Raw genomic sequence first — 20,222 nt, forward strand, 5'->3', positions numbered from 1 at the left:
GGAAGTATTATATTCTTGGAGTGGGGCGCAAGAACTGGACTTGGGAGGGTTTGTCAGCTCAACGAATTCTGAATGAGATTTGGGTCAGTTGGGACGATGAGCTGACGCCAAATGAGTGCACGGGAGTTGATAGGTGGTTACAGGCAAAATCAATATTAACAAAATTCAATTTGAGATAGGCTAGCACGCTGTTCATCGTCCATAAGCTGAGAAGAACCCAGTATACCTGCCTGTTCATGGCAAATTATTAACATCAATCTCCTGCTACTTAACACATTTTCTATTGCTGCCCTTTCGACGATCAAAAGCGCTATGTAAGGTAGCTTGCGATATTCATCCAGAGGGGCCTACGTAGAAATAGCTAGGAGCATTTACAGTATCTCGCTAAGGAGGCCCGCCTGCTAGATAGCACGAGGCTAGATTGATGTTAGCATTGCGCAAACGGGATAGAAAACTTTCTATCAAGGTATTTACACGTTGAAAGATATTTGGCGTGGAGGAACGAAAGGCGTTTTAAAATCATTCTATGAACTACCTACTGGATAGTATCACTACATCCGAGTGCAGCCAATCTCCTCGTCCTGCTCTATTTTGAGATTATTTATAGGTAGTAGATATAAGGGAAATACGATCAGATTAGTAGTTAATTTATTATTGCCCCTACAAAAGCCCGCATGTTCATATTAAAGCCATCTTAGCAGTTGACAGAGTGGCCAGCTTGCCGGCCATAGCCTGTAGGATACAAAGGCCATTGGTACTACAGTTCGTCTATCGACTTTTGGCTGGTTTTCGCTACTCTGAACTTGATGTCGGAACGACCAAGTTCGATGAAAGTGATTCCTCTTTTGTGACCAGCTATTCGTAGGAACTTGATATAGATCTGCTGGAACCATTTCCGTGCCGTTGGTCTCGAGAGGATTGATTCCCATCTTGCACGGCATGCTGAACCGAACGGACTCTGTAAACGAGAGCCATTCGTCACTCAGGTAGGAATTTCAATTCGAAGTTCCTGTAAGCATTTACCTGCACGAGTTTCATTTGTTGACTCGGATGAAATGTGATCACGGGCCTCATGCCTGTTAAATCAGGATCCGGGTCTGCGACTCTACAACGCATGACAGAATGCTCTGCAGAAATATGCTATGTCTAGTGCTGGGCGAGGCAAGTCCTTGTAAAGTTAGTCAATACGTATGCAGAACGATGCATTCTGCCGTATTTGACTGTAGTATTGTAACCTCGTAGGTAGTCGTCCATTCGCATGCAACTTGACGTATCGATATACATGTCTATGCTCATCATCCACAGTTTTGTCAATCCCTTCCTCTCACGGTCCCGAAATGAAAGTCAAAAAGCCGCAAATCAATCTGAAGTACAACGAGCTTCTTCTCTTCTATGGAGAGGCAATATATGCAAGATCTAGAAACGTTTGTAACCGTTATAAAGTCCCGAGCTTCTGGTCACTTGGAGTATTGGGCTGCATGCAACCTTGAATTCTCTAGTCTGCTTGGCTGCTTGGCAAAAGTGGACTGCATAGCGTACTTGCCGCTTTAGGAAACAACCACTTTTTCATCTTGTGGCGGCTTCTGCTATCAAACAATGATGAGTATCTAGAGAAAATGAGTGAATACCATTCTCTATGCATCTTTGTAGATAATGGCAACAATAGCCGACGTTAAACTAGACGGGCCCGCTAGGTGTGTCTTGTGATTAGTCATGGGTTTTGAGTAGCCGCTTAGCCGACAACCCTAGATTTGACGACAACGCGTGTCATGAAGTCATTCACGCCTTTCTTTCCTTAGCACTTTGCTTTAGAGTACAGTGCAGCGAAACAATGAATCGTCCATCTCGTACAGACGAACCCTACGAGGGGGAGGGCTACAACCAGAGCCCGAATGATCTGTCCAATGACTTGACCACCAACCAAGACCTCAACGGCATCGTCAACGCCAGGGCCCTAGAGCCAGGGGAGGATGGCAAGGGCCTATCGCTGGCGGGGGAATCCGGGACGGGCGACGGGGATATATCGCGGTCCTATGACGATGTGGATTGGGGCAAAGGCGGCTCCGGCCCCGCGGCTGCGGCCGCGACGACCAAGTCTAATGGACTTGGTCTACCCGAGGGAGAGGAGGTCCCCGCGACCCCTCTCCCTAACCTTCACTCACGTCAACTTCCCCCTGATGATGGAGGAGACACGCCCAAGATTCATGAGGCCTTGTACGTTCGGTTGAAGAAGGCCATTGTGAAGTTTGGCTCGTTTATCGGGCCCGGGTTCATGATTGCTGTTGCGTATAGTGAGATTCTTCCTGGCTCTCTCCTTCCGTGGATACCCGCGAAAAGTAGTGAACTTGACTAACAGCCTTCCTCACCTTTCACAGTCGACCCCGGAAATTATTCAACAGACGTCGCTGCAGGAGCAAGCTACCGTTTCAGGTTGCTCTTTGTCGTACTCTTGTCCAACCTCTTTGCCATCTTCCTCCAGAGCCTCTGTATCAAGCTTGGTACCGTCACGGGACTCAACCTGGCTGAAGCATGTCGGGCCTTCTTGCCGCGATGGATGAACTACGTCCTCTACGTATTCGCAGAGGTTGCCATCATCGCAACAGATATTGCCGAGGTGAGTGTGGTCGATACTTGCTATGTCTCCGTCTCCAAGGCCTCAGTTTACTAAAGTGATGCGGCTGGGCAGGTGATTGGCTTCGCGATTGGTCTGAACCTGCTTGCGCCGGCCATACCTCTCGTTGCAGGATGCGCAATCTCCATCTTGGACGTCATGATCATTCTCATCTTTTACCGGCCCCACGGATCTATGAGAGGCCTGCGAATCTTTGAGTACTTCATCATCGGCCTGGTGCTGGCCGTGGTCGTCTGCTTCTGCATCCAGCTCTCCCTCATCAAGGATACGCCGATTGGGGAAGTCTTTCAGGGGTATCTGCCATCGCGTGCCGTTGTCGAGTCTCAAGGGTAATCCCCTCCACCTCCTTTCCTCCAGAACAGGCTTACTGACAGCACGTAGTTTATACCAAGCCTGCGGGATCCTGGGCGCAACAGTCATGCCGCACAGCCTCTACCTCGGCTCTGGCATCGTCCAAGCCCGCCTCCGAGAATACGATACAAAACACAACCTCCTACCCCCCGAAATGGATGAAGTCGACCTCAACGGCGATAGCATTGATAAAGGCTACTACGTGCCCTCCGCCAAAGCAATCAAACACTCCCTCAAAACCTCGACCGCCGAGCTGAGCATCTCCCTCTTCACCTTCGCCCTCTTCGTCAACTCCGCCATCCTCATCGTCGCGGGCGTCTCCCTGTACGGGAATCCCGAAGCACCGGACGCCGACATCTTTAGCATCCACCAACTCCTCACGGACTCCATCTCCAAGGCGGCGGGCACCATCTTTGCTCTCGCGCTGCTTCTCTCTGGCGTCTCGGCGGGTATCGTGTGTACCATTGCTGGGCAGATGGTCAGCGAGGGCGCACTGAACTGGAAAGTCCGTCCTTGGCTACGACGCCTGGCGACGCGGAGTATCAGCGTTACGCCGAGCATTGTTATTGCCGGCGCTGTTGGGCGAAAGGGCGTCAGCGAAGCATTGAATGCTTCGCAGGTCGTGCTTAGTGTCGTTTTGCCGTTTGTTACTGCGCCATTGATTTACTTCACTTGCAGAGACAAGTTCATGACGGTCCGGGATGGACCGGGCGGCAGCGCCCGATTCAGGGTCGGTAGTGCAGGGACTGACGAGGAAGAGTCCACAGCAATCCCTACGGACGGTACCGTCAAGATGGCAAATTCGTGGTACACTGCTGGCTTTGCGGTCTTGGTTTGGGTTATCATGGCCGCGATGAACGTGGCTAACTTGGTTCTGCTTGGCAAGGGTGAGTAAGTGAAGGGATTAGAACTAGCAGTATGCCCGGTGAGGGGTAATTCTGCTGTAAACGCGATGATGGCGTGTAGATGGAGACTCAAAAGTCGTTCGTCTCTGCTTTAGTTTTGACTTGGTCTGCTCTGTCTGTGTTTGACTTTTGAGTTGTCTTTGGTTTTGTACTCTGTTAGCTTTGATCCGACTGCACTTTTCAACCAGTGTATTTAGTCAAGCAGTATTTTAGGCGAGGTCCAACCCTCTATCATAAAGTATCGTGTCTCTAAGAAAGGGATATTTCATACACACACAGAAAATGTTGCCTTTTGAGCAGAGAAATTGGGGATGCAGACATGCTTGTGTGTAACATCGCGGAATAGGTAATCAACTTCCACAATGACGATAAATGGGAGAGCCTGTTTGGAACTGTTACAAAGCAGTTAAAGTAGAAAGGTTCCGAAGTTAGATGTGTTTACTCTGTAGTCGGAGGGGCCCCGCATAGGTAATCGGGTCGGCTCGAGTCAGGCGCTACCTTAGTCCAAGGTGCTCCGCATGTAGAGGAATATAGATTCCGCTGTCTTTATATGACGTCGAGGTTTATTGATTGCGCAAACTACCTCCATTCTTATATAAAAACGACTGTCGAATCGCAAGGACGTAACTCAAGGCCGCTGCCATTACGTGTACTGATTCTCTTTCAGCCAAAGCCTAGTCACCACGTCTCAATCCTTTAACGGCCCAAAAGAACATTGCCGACATGTCTCATCTCAAGTATTATTCCTATGAAGGCGTAGGCCAGAGAAATCTCGCGGGTTTCAGCTACAACCAGGCAGTGAAGATTGGCGACCGCATTGAGTGCTCTGGTCAAGGTATGTCGCGCTTCCAATTATCGTCTCAAATCCAAACACAACTTGACACAATAACTCAGGCGGATGGGATCCCAAAACGGGCGAGTTTTACAAGGAAATTAACGCCCAAATCGATCAAGCATTCGCCAACGTGGATCTCAATCTCAAGGATGCCGGTGGAGCAGGCTGGGAACAGGTGTTCCGAGTCAACTCATACCATGTGCCGATTAATGACGAAGCTTTGGCAGCCATGGTACGGAATTTTAGAAAGTGGATGCCGCACCATAAGCCGATTTGGACGTGCGTGGGAGTACCGAGGCTTGGGGAGGACGATATGCGGGTCGAGATCGAGGTCGTCGCTCACGTTCCCGAAGAAGCGTCGAAGGCTTAAGCGTTGAGATTGGGTGAATTCAGAACCAGTTCTCGCCAACCTACATCATGAGGAACGATCAAATCACGAAGGTTCGGTACACAAGATTCTAAGCAGCTCCACATGCGAGAGCAAATGTTATAGTATCCCAAAATGTCATATTCCCATTATTGTATCAGAGGTAATCTCATCACAAGATCCCAGTATCCGTTGAACGCCAATCACACCGAGCGGGTTCCAAAGGCGATGAACTCAGCCAGTGGGGTATAGTCGCTTTGATACATCATTTATGCCTTGCCAGCCTGGACCAGAAGAGCAGCGTGCTGCTCGGGGTGGGTCTTCTCGACGTTGCCCTTGGCCATCTTCTTCATGAGCATGTTGGCCTCGATGTCGACCTCCTCGCGGAGGATGAGACCGGCAGCCTCGTTGACGATGCGCCACCTGCCGTTGATGACGAGAGTTCCGACGGGGGGCTTAGCGTTGACGAGGGTGTCGACGCCGTCCTCGAGGTTGGTGATGGTGAGCTGGTAAGTGGTTTGGCCGATGGGCTTCTTGTCAGTGACGGAGTAGGTGGCGGACTGGCCGACGCCGACGGAGCCGGACTCGAGGTTGTAGGAGATGAGAGCCGGGCAGAGGGTCTTGACCATCAGGTCGTGGTTGTGGATGGCGGAGAGGACGGCGTTGCGGTCGACGCCGGCGGGCACGGGGGTAGAGACGACGGTGGAAGGCATTTTGGTGGGGGTTTGAAAGATCGAGGTATCGTGAAGAAGTGAGTATGATTAGTCCTGGCTGAAGTATGTAATGAATGGCGAGGCTGGCAATGCACGATGACCAAAGGCAAGCAGGAACCTTCTTATAGATGTCTCTCTTTCCCCCTCGCTCAGGCGGGCAACAAACTCAATCATTTCGGACGGTTGGAGGTTTCCATACCATGCAACACCGTCTGCCCCCCTTCTCCCCCCTATACTTTCTTCATCCTTAACTCTGAATCCAACCATCGGAGCCCCATGGAAAGAGTGAACTGACCGTTGCGCCGCTGACGGTTCAGGACGGTATGGTTCGCGGGGGGCAAGTAGCAGGAGACGCAAGTAGGGAGGCTAAGTGGCACCGGGCCGGCCGTGCCCCGACCGTGCTCCCGCCGAGCCGGACGTTGAAGCATGACGCTAGGAGACCTCGATGCTGCACGCTAATGGGCTCGGGTTTTGTTTGTTCTTTCAGGGGCCCAGGGGAAGAGAAGGCGGGCATCCGTGGAGAAGTCCGTGGGGGGCTCTAGTTAACGCAGGTAAGATTAACAGACTCTCGATATTGGTACGAAAACAGAAGGATTTGGGTTGGTAGGATAGACATGTGGCGTTGAGAGAAGAAACAGTGAACAATTATCTCGAGGGACATGTTTTCTTGGAAATGTTTCAGTCCCAAAACCATGTCTCTCGAACCTTGACCCAGCTGCGGTGGCTCTCGCTGTTTGCGTTTGGTCCCGAAGCTTTGGTCGCGAAGCCCCTACCATCTTCCCGAATGCTGCGTGAGACATGCCCATCACCCAGGTGTTCGTCCGAGACATGCATCTTGTTGCATAAGAGTTGTAGTTACGCGTGTCTCTGGAGAGCAGTCTCCGCATTCCCATCACACGGCCTGCGCACTCGAGCTGTAGCCCTACTTGGCACCTGCGCAAGCTTGGAGGTTACTGGAGCTCATCAAAACCCCTAGTTTCGTCCCAACCACAGCTTAGTGAGACCTGCACTTGCAAGATCGTCCACGACAGATTACATTGAAGTCTGAAAATATCCTCAGGATTGTCTCATCGTCGAAGAAGACATGATCTAGTGAAAGAAAATCCCCTTTGCGGCGTAAGCCGTTGACAGCCATCAGGGAGGGATCGTCGCGGGTCGGGATTACACTTATCAAGTCTCTGCAAGTAAGCGTTTCCCCCCGAAGACTTCGAGGATACACCAATCAATTACCTCCTAACCCAGTCTTCAAACCAACCGTCTGAGTGTCTACGTAAGGCCAGGCGTTGTTATGATCGACAATATGGCTAGTTCGCTGCGCCGAGGGTATGCTTGAGGTGTCGTCGGTGCGTTCCACGCGCGCTAAAACGCAGACCCGCTGTCTGTCCGTGTCTCTCGGTCATGGCGCTGACGGTTGCACCTCGTTGTTGCTGTAAAAGCGAATGTCGATTTCGGGGCGTTGCGATCGAGTATCGGTGTCCTTGGCTGAGCCGCGTCGTCAATATGCGCTCAGCATGCGCTCCAAGGTAGGGGTCCAGGTTATGCTCTTGTGCGCTCTGGAGAATCAGGAACGCGATAGAGCCTTCATGTTCGTCAGAGGTCCGGTAATCCTTCACTTCAGCTCGCCTTCCGTTCATGCGCACCGAGAATTTGAGACTGGCGACAATTCAGACCGTCAGAAAATCTCAGGAGCATTGAAATCATTCCCTCACAAAGACGGGAGTAATCAAGTTGGTGGCCCGGCATAAGATGAACCGACACGGTGTTGATCCGCACGGGGATCTTATCTGACTTCTATTTTGGGTCTTCCGCGATCTGATCTCCGGGCCAAGGCCGGAGGTGGCCTTATTCTCGGACTGGGGACTCCATGTCTCTTGTCTAGGCAATCATTTTCTCGCTATCGCATCTTCCAAGCCGACATGGAGAATCAGAGCTTCCCGTGTATTTATCTCAACATACAGATCTTACAGAATTTACTTGCATCTTACCAGGAGAACTCCATGAAGATTCCCTACTCGTCGCGGCCCCACCCGGCGTGATCAAAGCGTCCGGATACACTTCCAGACAGGAGCTGGAAGCCATCACAGCGTAGCTGATCTTGCAAAACCTCAATGGTAGCATCGGAGCCTCTGGAAACGGGAGGGTTTCTCTATAGCAACACCATGATTTGGCTTGTAAGAAATGGATTTCAATTCTTTGTCAACGAAATTCTAGCTCAAAAGTCATGGAAAGATATTGGTGCCATGACGCATAGGGCGGAATATGAATTCCTCCCCCGCTCCTTATTCATCCATTGATTCAAGTCCATGTGATTGGCCCCATCCTTGACCATCTCAGTGCCGTGGTTATCGGGCAAGAGAAATTGCGAACTATTACCAAGTGTCAACCGTTGTGCGTCCGACTTTCCTCATTGAACCAAAATCGAAGGTGTCCCCGGACTGAATCAGAAAGGATTATATCATCCGTGGTGGAGGACCCTTGCCCATCTTATTTGTGTCTCCTCTCCTTCGCTGCTATGCCCCAAGCGTCGTCGGAGCGGGCCGCAAGCCAACCGAAGCGCAGGTACACGTCAAAGGCGTGCGAGGAGTGTCGGCGCCGAAGGGCAAAGGTGGGTGGAATATATTTTCCTTCCATTCTATCAGCCCACACCTTTTTGACGGCTGAGTTCAGGCTACACACGAATTGCGATACTCGTATAGACAATGGGCTGATGGTCTGGCTAAAAGTCTATGATGCTGACTGAAAGGTGCCAACTTTTAGTGTGATGGACTGCGGCCCATTTGTGGCCGATGTTCCGAACGTGCCATCAATTGTCTCTATAGGAGTGAAGAGGACGGCCGTAAGCCTGCTTCAAAGACATACGTACAACTTTTGAGAAACCGGATCGATCTCCTGGAAGCCGTGTTGCAGTCCCACACCATCGATGTCGAGGCTGCCGTCGCCCAGCTCTCGGCCACCGGATCAGCACCACAACTACCGTCCATCGCCAGCACTTTAGCAACCGGTAGCGATGCTGGACTCAGCGTTTCGGCTTTTGACGACCTATGTGCCACCTTTGAAGGAGCTCTCTCCCTGGATGAATCGGTGAACTATGATCAGGATGGAGAGATGCGATACTTCGGCCCGGCGAGCGGCCGCTTAGAGTTCCAGAGTGGTGCGTATCGCTTATTATTATCCCCGGATTGGTTGGTTATTTACAAGTCTCTAGAATCTACGCCCGAGTCCGACGATCATGGCAGCCCATTGACATCCAAGTCCACGGAGACTAACCGTTACATCCTTCCTCTGGAGGCAGACGTCTACCCGGATGATCTTACTACAGAACTGATAGACTTGTTCTTTGAGTATCAAAACCCCTGGTGCCAAGTGGTTGATGAGAAGCTATTCAGAGAGAGTATGAGAACGCGGGGTCGCTTCTTTAGTCCTTGTTTACTCAACTGTATACTTGCTCTGGGATCACGCTACTCCGATAGGACCGACACCCGTTCCATCCCAGACGACCAAAACTCGGCCGGCAAAGTCTTTCTCCAGAAAGCTGAAGTCCTTTTACATTATGACATGAAACGACCGAACATCACGACAATTCAGTCAATGTCCATTTTGGTCGGGGTCTATGTGGTATCTTTATGGATGGAACTAATTGCCAAGTTTCCTATGCTCACTACAAATAGTCCTACGGATGCGATGCTGCCGGATGGCTACACCAAGGAATGGCAAATCGACTAGCTCTTGACATGGGACTCAACCTTGACGCGTCGTCGTTGTCTGGCACGTGCCACATGTCCAACGAAGAAGTAGAGTTGAGACGACAGATTTATTGGGCCCTATACTGTGACGACAAACTTGCCGCCATATACACGGGGCGAGTCTGTAGTCTTTTGGTAAGATCTATTCCGCTATGTCGCATGTTCAAACATCTATGAGAGTACTGTCTGTACTGACATTGTGATGCAGGATGTCCAAGGCGCTGTCCATTTACCGTCAACATACACACCGGAACAAATGAGTGCTGCAGCAACAAACGACTCATGCGACGTAGACAGATGCAATAAAAAGGTCCTCGTACACCGCGGTCTAATAGGCCTCTGTCGAATCCTTGAGAACATCCTCCTGGCTCTGTACGTCAGCTTCCCTTTCACCCACACAATCTCTCCCCTTTTTGGTGAACACGCAACTAACAAACCCCTCAGATACGCCCCAAAACCACTCTACAAAGGCCCGCAAAGGATATCCTTCCTCCAATCCTGCACCCTCGAGCTCAAAACCTGGTTCTACGAACTCCCCGCTGACCTCCGCATCGACAAACACAACGACCTGCCCCAAGTCTACACCCTCCACATGGTCTACCACACCTGCTGCATCCTCCTCTTCAAGCCCTTCCTCCTCAAATCCAAGGACACGCCCCCGGCCCTTAAAACAGACACGGCTAAACGTGCAGAGGTCCTCTGCATCGAGTCGGCCAAACGTATCTGCCACGCCGGCAAAAAGTACCGCCAGGTCTTTGGCTCGTTCCGGCGGAGCCCTATCACCGCGACGCACTGCACGCTCACCGCAGCGCTGGTGCTTATTCAGTACGCGAGCCCTGACCCGGAGTTTGCGAATACGGGAAGGCCGTGTTGTACCGTCTACATTGAAGCGTGTCTGGAGGTCCTGGCGGAGCTGGGCATCTCCTGGCGTCCCGCCGCGAAGATGCGGTCCGATCTGATCAAGTACCTGCACCAGAAATACCCGGAGCGGATGCCAAACTCCATCCTGCAGGAGCAAGATGCCCGCAAGGACCCGGATCCGGATCCAACGGCACCGGCATCGGCGGCGGTGGTAGAAAGCGACACCAATGGTGCAGTATCAAGTTCTATGCAGCCGCAGCCGACGCTAGAGCAGAGCCTGTGTCCCTTGATCATCATGATTGACCAAGACTTCACGTGGAACGAGTCCAGCGGGGCGGACCAGACGCTCCAGGGGGCGTTGCTGAGTCACGGCGGATCGGAGTCGGCTTTCAACACGCAATTCGCTCTGGCGGATTCTATCGGTGAACTTGGCGAGCAGAATGGTCTGAGTTTCATGGATGATAGCTTCTGGGCGGGGATGAATTTCGACATGAATCTCGAAATGCAAAATCCGTGAAAGAAAAAGAAGAAGAAAGCAAAACAAGAACAGAGAAAAGCGCTAGGAGACTGTGGCCTGAAGACGCGAGAGGTTCTGATTCTACCTCGCGTAGACGTGAAATCCTTACCTACCTAGTTCAGTAGATACAAATCCAAACCGGACAGCCAGGCTTCTAGTCCTCTGAAGCTTTTTCCACAATCTACGTATCATAGATGCTTAGAAAACCCACCCTTTGCGGAAGTCTCGTAATTTTTATCACCAAGTGTTCACCGTCCCATGAGGATAGTGATGAAATCAATTGAGTCTTGTAATAGTACGATGAATCATAAGAAGCAGCATCTTCCACTGCCGTACAGGCGCACCAACAGACATATCGATCGTATCTTGGAAAAACGAAAGAAGAAAAAAGGGTGGCGGCGTTCTGTATGTTTTATTATTTTTGACTGGGCTACATCAATGTATTCGCAGATCTGAGATTTCTCTGGCCTTTTACAATATAATCGAAGAAAGCTCCGGAGCTCTGATTTCTTAGATTACAACTTTTCTATTTCTGTACTTTAGGTAATATAGGACGCTTTCGAAACTCATCAGCCTTCTCAGCTTTTCTAAATCCACATGCATTTTCACAGAATGTGAATCCAGCATGGAAAGCATTGACAAAAAGATTCAAAAACAACGCATAAAATTCTCGTCCTCAGCTCCTTCTCAATCTTCAGACGGCTATGATACGGCACGTCTTGTCACAATAAAGTTTTCTAGATTTAGCAAGCCGTAGTCAAAGCTATGGTTTTGTTCGGAGATTCCATTGCCCCGAATCTCCTTTTTCAGAGTTGAGTCCTGAGTCCTCGTGAGGTGCAGCATTTTTGACTTACAGCCAGCCTTTTTTTACCCCGCAAAGCTTGATTCACCTGAGGTGAGTTGCCTACCTAGTTCGTAGATGAAACGGGATCATCACTTCAGAACTCCAAACGAATTCCCATTCATGCACAGTGGGAGGTTGGTCGCGCTCTCTCTCACTTACCAACACGAAGGCTTTCTGTCTACCTGGCGTCCTGCTAACATGCAAATTTTGAGAAGATCATTCAGAGGCCTATCGCCGGGCAAATCGCCAGGTAATTGCGTGCCGCTAAATACTACAGTCACATTGAAGTCGGCCGCTTAGATTATGGGTATAAACGAAATTCCCTACATACAACAACTCCTATGAACATTACATGATCAGATATTAAGCCAACGCATATAAGCGCCCGCGAGTGAACCACATCAATCCAACGTCCGTCAACAATAAGAAACGTAACCCCATGATTAGCAAAGACCCAAGGAACTTTTCCAAACCCCATGGCTACCCTGATAGGTAGATGCAATGCACCCAGCTCTCCTCAACCGAGACCTTTTCGTACCCCCAAACTAATGACTGCGATGACGCAGTGGCATTACAAGCCGTTGCTAGGCCCCGCACCTCCAATGTGTCCGTGGTCTCCGTCGTGGCTGCCGACAGGGCGGTTCTTAGGCTGGCCAGGCTCGCGGATGTGCAGTCCCAGAGCGGTGGGATCAATGTTCCTGTGCCCCCAGAGCAGGAGGAATCCGAAGCCGGGCTTCGCAAGAACATCCAGAATACCATAGAAGACAGCCTCAGAGTCGGGGTGAATTAGGTTACCACCCTCCGAGACGCCCCAGGCGATGGGGTACAGGAACCACAAGAAAATGGTGAGAACACCGCAGTTGCGATACGTGGAGCTCACCTGCCCGCCCAGCGCACCAGCGTGCTTCCGTCCGTCGATCACGAGCGCGTAAACGACGTAGAAGAAGGCAAACATGCCAAACACCCAGTAGCCCCACTTGTAGCTGGTGCTCGTGAGGGCACCGACCAAGCCCGTGACAACCATGATCTCGTCGGCGAGGAGGGCAATCATAATGCTAGGCCAGGGCATACCGGCAGTGAGAAGCAGGTCCAGTAGCAGCAGCGGGGTGGTGATGAACCAGTCGATGTATCGCACGTAGTAGATCTCGCGTGTGCCGGCGCCGCCAACTTGGCTGTTGTTGCGGGGGAATTCAACCTGGATGGGGACCTGGCCCAGCCCGGCGCCCATGGAGAAGTACGCTATGCAAGCGACAAAGGTAATCGTGGCGGTGATGTAGTGGAAGAGACGGTGCGTCTCTCGCTTGGTAAAACCCATTCCAAGAAAAACGAGTGTGGAAAACGCCATAATCGCGCAGACGGCAAAGTACCAGTCCGAAGCGCGGGCTGAGATGCCCAGGTCGGCTTGTTGGCCAACGCGGGAGTTGGTGTTGAGAGCATCGTTCGCCATTGTGAGTGTTGTTCACAGCTCGGTTTTCTGTGTCAATTGCAAGCTGGCGGGAGACTTCGAGGAAAGAGCTACTGGTTGAGTATGCCAGGAAATGTTTTGATGCTGCTTTCTATTCTCCTATCCATATAGTGAGGGGGCTGCTACATGCCATATATCTTCATCTGTTGTCCTCGGCCAACATCAGATTTAGGCCCGAGCTAACGCGATCCCAAAAGCCCCTGCCGGGTGATCCGCATCTAGCCATGTCGGATGACTTCACCCAGACGAAGAGGGGATAGGTGGTATTGAGATTTCCATGAGCTCTGGATGACGTTTAGACTCGAAACACCAACCTACCGCAAGTTGTAGACGATAGGCTAGTCGTCGACGCGAGGACACCATCGCGATGGAAGAGTAGCTTCGCCGTAGCCCAAACAGCGCGACACCCTCGCAGGTGAGACTAGGCTAGCACCGGTTATTGGGCCAAGACGGGCGCTATGGTATTCCAAGCTCGAGCCGTCCCTGTCAACAGTGTCAACCGTCCAGAAACGACTGCAACGCAAAGGGATTCTGCCACTCGTCCTTCAGCCTAGAAGCGGGGTCAGGCGAATGAGATCAAATGAGTTGTAAACTCTCTCCCCGCGCAAATCCTTGACGAGTCCATGACGGCAGGAGGCTGTAACCCTGGTTGTCAGACTTGAAGCGGAGAGTTGCTCAGCGCCAGAACGAAAACGACCCCTCTTCAAAGTAATTCACTCAGTGCGACTGGGGAATGATTTGAAAATAGTTTTTTTTTCTTCGCCTCGAAGTAGTGCGATTGTGACAAACTTCCGACGTAGGCACGTAAGGCGGTTGGCGCAACAAGAAAGGATTGGAGGTCGATGAAGTCACCACTTTTGCCGGTTTCTAGGCCGGAAGCTGCCGAGTGGTATTCCCGGCCCCACTAAGCCGGAGCTAGCGCCGGCAAGTGATTTGATGTCTGCAGCGCAAAGCCCGAAAGACTTGGCAGCAGACGGGATAGTAGGTCTAGCCCGTCCAGCTTTTCTTCAGGCTAACGCTCCAACGGCTGGCAAGACATCATTAGCTTTATTCTAGAGGCAGCCATAAGGAAGAAAACAAATTTGGCTTCTGCTTGGTTTGCCGATCGCCAAGCTGTGTGCGCGATCTGTCTCATGTCCACGATGCCTGCCACCCTTGTGTCAAAACAGGTCTGGTGACCATGTGCTGCACAGTCGTGGTTCGCACTAAGTTGCAGATCTTTTCGAGCCGAACTTACACGCGAAGTCTCTTTGACGAGTTGGCGGCCGCATGTGTTATGGAGGCATTGGGAATCGCATTCCGTTGACTGATTACCATAGCTGTAGCAGGGCGTGAGCAAAGGCAAGCTTGCGGCATGTCTCCACGCGTCCAACTCAAACCGGATCCGAAACTATTTGCGTAGACGACCTGGACCGCACACTAGAGAGGAGAAAGGTCATAAGCACTTCCGAACTTCCGAGTTCCTCGTCGTCTGATGTCGTCATCAAGCCAGAATCAATTGATGGGCAGTCTGTCGGCAGTTCGAGCACGGATGGGAATGGTGGTCCAATGTTCGAGCGCAATCAGGAAACCATCCCGGGCAACGTCGGCCAGGCGATACAACCCACCTTCAACTGTGCCTGGAATTCTGAAGTACGACAGCCGTCCCTGAACTCTAGTCAGCTTCACAAAAGACATTTCAGACCTGCTGTCTGAGTCGACCGGTCGTTATTGACAACTCGACATTGCCTTTCATCGCCGAAGTTGAGCCTACATGTTCATGACAGACAATATCGCATGTACCTTGGCTAGGCAACGTCTGCTCTACACGCGAAGATGACAGACGAATGTCGGGGAGACGAGAATGCTCGTCATCCGTGAGTCCATATTGCTTAGCCCTTTTACTCATAGCTGATCTCTGACTGCTTCCTCGCGTAGTTACCTGTCAGGGAACTTTGCGCCGATTCAATCCTGCCTCCCCTTGACTCCCTGCAGCCATGAGGGCACGATCCCTTCTGATCTAGCAGGAGGCCAGTATGTCCGCAATGGAGGCAACCCGGTGACGAACGATGATGCGAGCCGAGCGGCGCACTGGTTCGATGGGGATGGCATGCTTAGTGGTGTTCTATTCCGCCGGGCAGGTGAAAAGAACACTTTGGTCCAGCCGGAATTTGTCAACCAATACCTGTTGACCGACGTCTACTGCCACGCAAAAACCAACAAATACCTGCGGCGACCAGTAGTTCCAAGTATTGCGACACTGGTGAATCCTGCCGTGAGCATGTTTCGCATCCTCTTCGAGGTTTTCCGAACCGTGTTCCTGGTAGTCCTCTCGCGACTCCCAGGTTTCGGTCGTCCTATCAAAAAGATCAGCGTCGCCAACACCAGTGTCCTATTTCACAATGGGAGAGCATTGGCAACGTGTGAAAGCGGCCCCCCTCTCAGATTCGCGTTGCCGAGCTTGGAGACTATTGGTTGGTTCAACGGAAGGACAGCAGAAAACGAACCGCGACAAAGCACCGAGAGTGGCTTTGGGGGCAGAGGTGTCGTATCCTTCATGCGAGAATGGACCACTGCTCATCCGCGAGTTGACCCGGTAACGAAAGAGCTCATTACGTTCCACGCGACCTTCGTCCAGCCATTTGTGCGTTACTCCGTCGTGCCAGCGACGCCAAAGTCCGGGCCTGGCCGCTCTCCGGTGTTCGACTTACCGGTTCCTGGAGTCGAGTCACCTAAGATGATGCACGACTTTGGGGTATCAAGACAACACACAGTCATCATGGACCTGCCGCTGTCGCTGGATACCATGAACCTGATTCGCGGAGTCCCAAGCTTGTCGTACGATTCGGCAGGCAGGTCACGCTTCGGAGTCTTCCCACGACACCAGCCGGATGCCGTTCAATGGTTCGAGACCAACCCGTGCACAATTTTTCACACCGCCAACTGCTGGGACTCGATTTCATCGCAGACAGATGTTAACGGTCCTCGTGTGTCGGTTAATCTCGTGGCCTGTCGGCTTACTTCCGCATCCATGGTTTTCAGCGCCGGCAACCTTCCCACGCCAGAGATGAAGCCGGTGCCTCCTGAGTACGCTGAGGAGGAGCAGTGCCGATTGTATTACTACAGTTTCCCACTGTCGGCCATCCCCGGGATCCAATACAACATCAGACACCAGTGGGCTCTATCGGCCATTTCCTTGGAGTTTCCATCCGTCGCACCAGCGTACTCAATGCAGGAAGCTCGATACGTTTACGGATGCTCAACCGGCGAGGCATCTTATACAGTTGCCCTTGGCAAAGCTGCAAAGATCGACCACTTGGCCAAGTTCGACGTTCGAACACTGATAGCAAGAGGCGTGGCACAACCACCACAGCCGGTGAAAGGCTGTGTCGATACACGTAGCATTGCCCAGGTCATGGAGAGCCAGGATCCTCAAGACCCTATCAAGCTCTTCCGAATGCCCGTCGGGTGGTATGCGCAAGAGCCAAGATTTGTGCCTCGGCGTGAACCAGACTCCGAGGACGACGGTTGGTTGTTGACATACGTGTTTAATGAAGATCAGCTCGATGAACAGGGTGAATGTGTGCCCGAGGCCGCGAGCGAGTTGTGGATAATTGACGCGAAAGAAATGAAGGAGGTCGTGGCTCGGATCAAGTTGCCGCAGCGTGTACCGTACGGATTGCATGGAACTTGGTTTAGCGAAGAAGAGATTGATGGGCAGAAGCCATTCGAGAAGGTAAGGACGCTGGCTTCGTAGTCATTCAGCATGGGAAAAGTTCGTCCGAGGTTGGTTGAAAGGATACTGGGCCTGTCTCGTTATCAGCTGGCGGAAAATTTCCTCTATGATACCATTTGTTTTCTAGCGAGCAGAGAAGAAGTAATGGCCTCTTTGGGTAAATGTGAACCTTGGGTCAATTGGCCGTACGCTTCAGTGGATGATGAGACAGAAAACTCGGCACTTTCAGACTGGAAGCATCCAGTTCCTCATCCGAGGCTGGCCATTTCGAGAAACAGCCTGAAAGATCACTTCCACTCGTACTGGCTGGCAGTTGTTAAGTCGGCGAGATTCAGGTTGCCCTACCCACCAGCCGATCGCTAGTCACACCAACGCTGTGTGCACACCCACCTGGCACCATGGCCTCACGGCGCAACCGCCCCTAACTGAAACTTGCGTCGCCGGCCCTGAGGTGGCAGCCACTGGATTCTGGCTGGGGCCGTTGGAGGCTGGACCTTGCTCCTCAACGCTTCCTGTGGTGCGCTTTAGGGCCGCATTGCACCTTGCGCCCCATGCCGCAAGTTCGCTGCCCAGCGCCCCGGAACCTGCCCCCCTTCGCTTCTCCTCCCCGGCCCTGGACTGCAAATCCCCCTCATCAAGAGCATGTTGAGGCTCAGGGCCGGAAAAGCGTCAATCTCAACGACATCCGTTTCTGTAGCCGCCGACGACTCTTTTTTCGCCGCGATATCTTCCGGCGATACATGTTGGATTTTGAGATGGTCTGGCGATGCCCAGACATTTGGTGAGTGCCGAGAAATGACCCCGCAGGGCAGTGCTGAAGGGCATCGACAGTCAATCCAGGGACGGCGAGTGTTCGGCGTCTAACATTCAACTTTTGGGCTCCGAGACTGTAAGGTAGATCAACTTCCAAGACCATCCCCGGGCATCGTGCGTGAAATGGCGCGCCATGGCTCATGGACATTGTTCCCCCGCGTCTTCCTGGGCAAGATTCCTTTTACCCCTCCTCTTCCCCCAGGTTCCCCGGCATTTGGATGGGCCCATGGTTCATGTTGGTATAGCGTATGCGGTCCCATGTGCCTTTTTTGACCTCTCGAAATGTTTCCATTCCCAGGCAGACGAGACCTTCAGTGAGGGTTAGCCAAGGGTTGGCAGCATGGAGGGCCCCCACACTTGCATCTGGCGGCAGACAGATCTAAGGTCCGTACCGGGAACAGAGCCGTCGGATTGGTGCAAAAGTTTGGGGCAGTTAAGCTTAGCAAATGCCAAACGGGGCTGCTGCAAGGTGTGGTGGATTGGTTGTGACTTGTCCACAGTCATGGTCTAGAGCGAACTGGTCGATACGTGGCAGCAATTGCCGGGGCGTTTGCTATGTAGCAAGGCTCCCCAGGCATAGCGTGTACATTGCTGAAACTTGGCCATTCTGCATTCCTTGGTGATCTGATAGTATCGTTGAGCTGAGTGGCTGCTCATGATATCATGTGGACGTGGGACTGCAAGAGGATTGAGAATTGCTATGCAGGCTTGTTTCGGCGTAGCAGACTGGCCCAGAAGAGATCCACTGCGTCGACAATGTTTGAGCTGCCGTCCTTGGTTGGCGCTTCTTTCGCAGTGTTGTACCGTGTAGACTTGAGGGAAGTATGCATTCGTATCCTGACGCAGGTTTGGATAATTGAACTTGAGCAGGCATTTCTTCCTCGTCTCCAGTGGCCACCATGAAGCTGAGGAGACGCATTTTTCTTGGCGTTTGGCATTCAGCGTTTGAATTTCAGTAGGGAAAGTCGAGGCGGAAATGGTCCCAAACATGACACTGCAGAACACGTACGCTTCCCTAAAGTTGGAACTTTGTGTACTTTGTACGTCTGCGCAGAAGTCGGTGGAAGAGGAAGAAGAGAAGACTGGTTCTAGCGGTGTTTGGAAATGCAAGGTCAGCAAGAAATCCCGCCGGGCGTTGAAGTATCCGTCTTAGGTACTCTGTTTCGATCCAAATGGCAGGTCCCTCAGGTTGGACTCACCTACCACTTTGGGAAGATAAGTGGATGAGGTGCGGAATTGCGCGATTGGCTGTGGGTGTCGACAAGCCTTGGAAAGACCACACAGGAATTGTGACAGTCAATCCAACCAACATTTGGGTCTTGTTTCTCCATGAGCGTCTGGACGTTCCCATTGTTTGGTGTGTTTGGCAATGGTCCCGTCTTTGCTGGAAAGCGGAAGCAAGCCAGTCACGACAGTGAGAGAAAACAATCCTAGCAACCAAACAGCTCGGGCGGAAGAAAACGCGGTAAAGCGAGGCGAGTCGAATGTATGCGTAATGTTGGTAGATGGAAAGCAAGGCACGTGGGCTAGCTAGACTTCTTGGTATGATGTAAGCTACCTAAGATATCGGTCTGTGGCTGTCTATCAGAGGATACGATGAGCAAAGGTGAAGCTTGGCGGAACATGCTGCGACTGTCTCCGTACTCAGTGCTCCGTACCATTGCGAAGGCGAGATGGCCGTCGCAAGGTTTCGCAAGGTTTGCAAGGGTAGCCCTTCGTCAGTCCATTAATGTCTGGTCTGGTGGGGAAGGAACGAATGTCATCTAATGTCGCTCTGGACAAGGCACATTTGGGGGGCCAAATGAAGCGCGCTGAGGATGTGAAGGGGGAAAAAGTACATGATTCGGTTCGGATACCTCAGAAGAGGAATACCCGCAGATAAGCGCACAAAGGTGTTGGATTGAGAAAGAACAGCTGCCAACGAGACATTCAATTGGCAAGATGCAGTCAAGCACTTGCAACTTGCCAGGCATTATCCGTACTTCCTTTCTTCTTCTCGAACGAAATCAGGGTAGTGGGGCTGGGGGCACTAGCGCAGCTTGCCAAGAGCCGCGTGCCATTTGACCAATCGAATGACTTGAATGAGCAGGGATGACATTGGCAGTGAGGATGATGGCCGTGGAAGTTGGGACTGGAAAACGAACGGATCATTGCGTGCTTGTATCCAAAGTCAGGTACCTGATCAGAAGCTTCAGGTAGCGTATCCGTATGTACAACTGACAGGATTGACAAGCAAAGATTCCGACGACTGGTAGTCTGGATGACCAAGAGTTTGGTGTTCTTGGCCTCAGAGAGCAAGACGGTTTGGATGAAGCGAATGGTTTGCACAGCCACTCTGGTCGCAGTGGCCGCCCCTATCAGCTATCAGCTGGCCAGAAACGGCCCCGACACCCCAGCCACTTGCCGAAGCCATGATTGGATGGCGGGTTCCCTCCTTCCCTGATGACGACGACCAGCCCGC

General features: G+C 51.9%; 7 protein-coding genes across 7 annotated transcripts; 4 read left to right on the plus strand and 3 right to left on the minus strand.

Moving 5' to 3' along the window:
* Positions 1–1,831: 1,831 nt before the first annotated feature.
* On the plus strand, positions 1,832–3,878 carry CLUP02_11480 (metal ion transporter metal ion transporter; the record flags this gene model as incomplete). The annotated part of the gene is made up of 4 exons (XM_049290448.1): positions 1,832–2,291; positions 2,376–2,614; positions 2,687–2,961; positions 3,014–3,878. The coding sequence occupies 4 exons, from the start codon at positions 1,832–1,834 to the stop codon at positions 3,876–3,878; spliced, it is 1,839 nt and encodes a 612-aa protein (XP_049147593.1).
* Positions 3,879–4,611: 733 nt separating this feature from the next.
* CLUP02_11481 (endoribonuclease L-PSP) lies at positions 4,612–5,093 on the plus strand (the record flags this gene model as incomplete). Its single annotated transcript, XM_049290449.1, has 2 exons — positions 4,612–4,723; positions 4,783–5,093. The coding sequence occupies 2 exons, from the start codon at positions 4,612–4,614 to the stop codon at positions 5,091–5,093; spliced, it is 423 nt and encodes a 140-aa protein (XP_049147594.1).
* Positions 5,094–5,359: 266 nt separating this feature from the next.
* Positions 5,360–5,803, minus strand: CLUP02_11482 (uncharacterized protein; the record flags this gene model as incomplete). Its single annotated transcript, XM_049290450.1, has 1 exon — positions 5,360–5,803. One exon carries the CDS (start codon positions 5,801–5,803, stop codon positions 5,360–5,362), a length of 444 nt encoding a protein of 147 aa, XP_049147595.1.
* Positions 5,804–7,107: 1,304 nt separating this feature from the next.
* On the minus strand, positions 7,108–7,802 carry CLUP02_11483 (uncharacterized protein; the record flags this gene model as incomplete). Its single annotated transcript, XM_049290451.1, has 2 exons — positions 7,108–7,456; positions 7,789–7,802. 2 exons carry the CDS (start codon positions 7,800–7,802, stop codon positions 7,108–7,110), a joined length of 363 nt encoding a protein of 120 aa, XP_049147596.1.
* Positions 7,803–8,315: 513 nt separating this feature from the next.
* CLUP02_11484 (uncharacterized protein) lies at positions 8,316–10,924 on the plus strand (the record flags this gene model as incomplete). The annotated part of the gene is made up of 5 exons (XM_049290452.1): positions 8,316–8,408; positions 8,561–9,418; positions 9,472–9,681; positions 9,755–9,918; positions 9,991–10,924. 5 exons carry the CDS (start codon positions 8,316–8,318, stop codon positions 10,922–10,924), a joined length of 2,259 nt encoding a protein of 752 aa, XP_049147597.1.
* Positions 10,925–12,339: 1,415 nt separating this feature from the next.
* Positions 12,340–13,215, minus strand: CLUP02_11485 (bacteriorhodopsin; the record flags this gene model as incomplete). The annotated part of the gene is made up of 1 exon (XM_049290453.1): positions 12,340–13,215. One exon carries the CDS (start codon positions 13,213–13,215, stop codon positions 12,340–12,342), a length of 876 nt encoding a protein of 291 aa, XP_049147598.1.
* A 1,422-nt stretch (positions 13,216–14,637) lies between these two features.
* CLUP02_11486 (retinal pigment epithelial membrane protein) lies at positions 14,638–16,969 on the plus strand (the record flags this gene model as incomplete). The annotated part of the gene is made up of 3 exons (XM_049290454.1): positions 14,638–14,865; positions 15,025–15,089; positions 15,151–16,969. Coding segments are annotated over 3 exons (2,112 nt in total), but the record flags the coding sequence as incomplete, so codon positions are not given.
* Between the last annotated feature and the right edge of the window lie 3,253 nt (positions 16,970–20,222).

The sequence above is a fragment of the Colletotrichum lupini genome, chromosome 6 (genome assembly GCF_023278565.1).
Source record: "Colletotrichum lupini chromosome 6, complete sequence".
In the NCBI taxonomy this organism is placed as follows: domain Eukaryota; kingdom Fungi; phylum Ascomycota; class Sordariomycetes; order Glomerellales; family Glomerellaceae; genus Colletotrichum; species Colletotrichum lupini.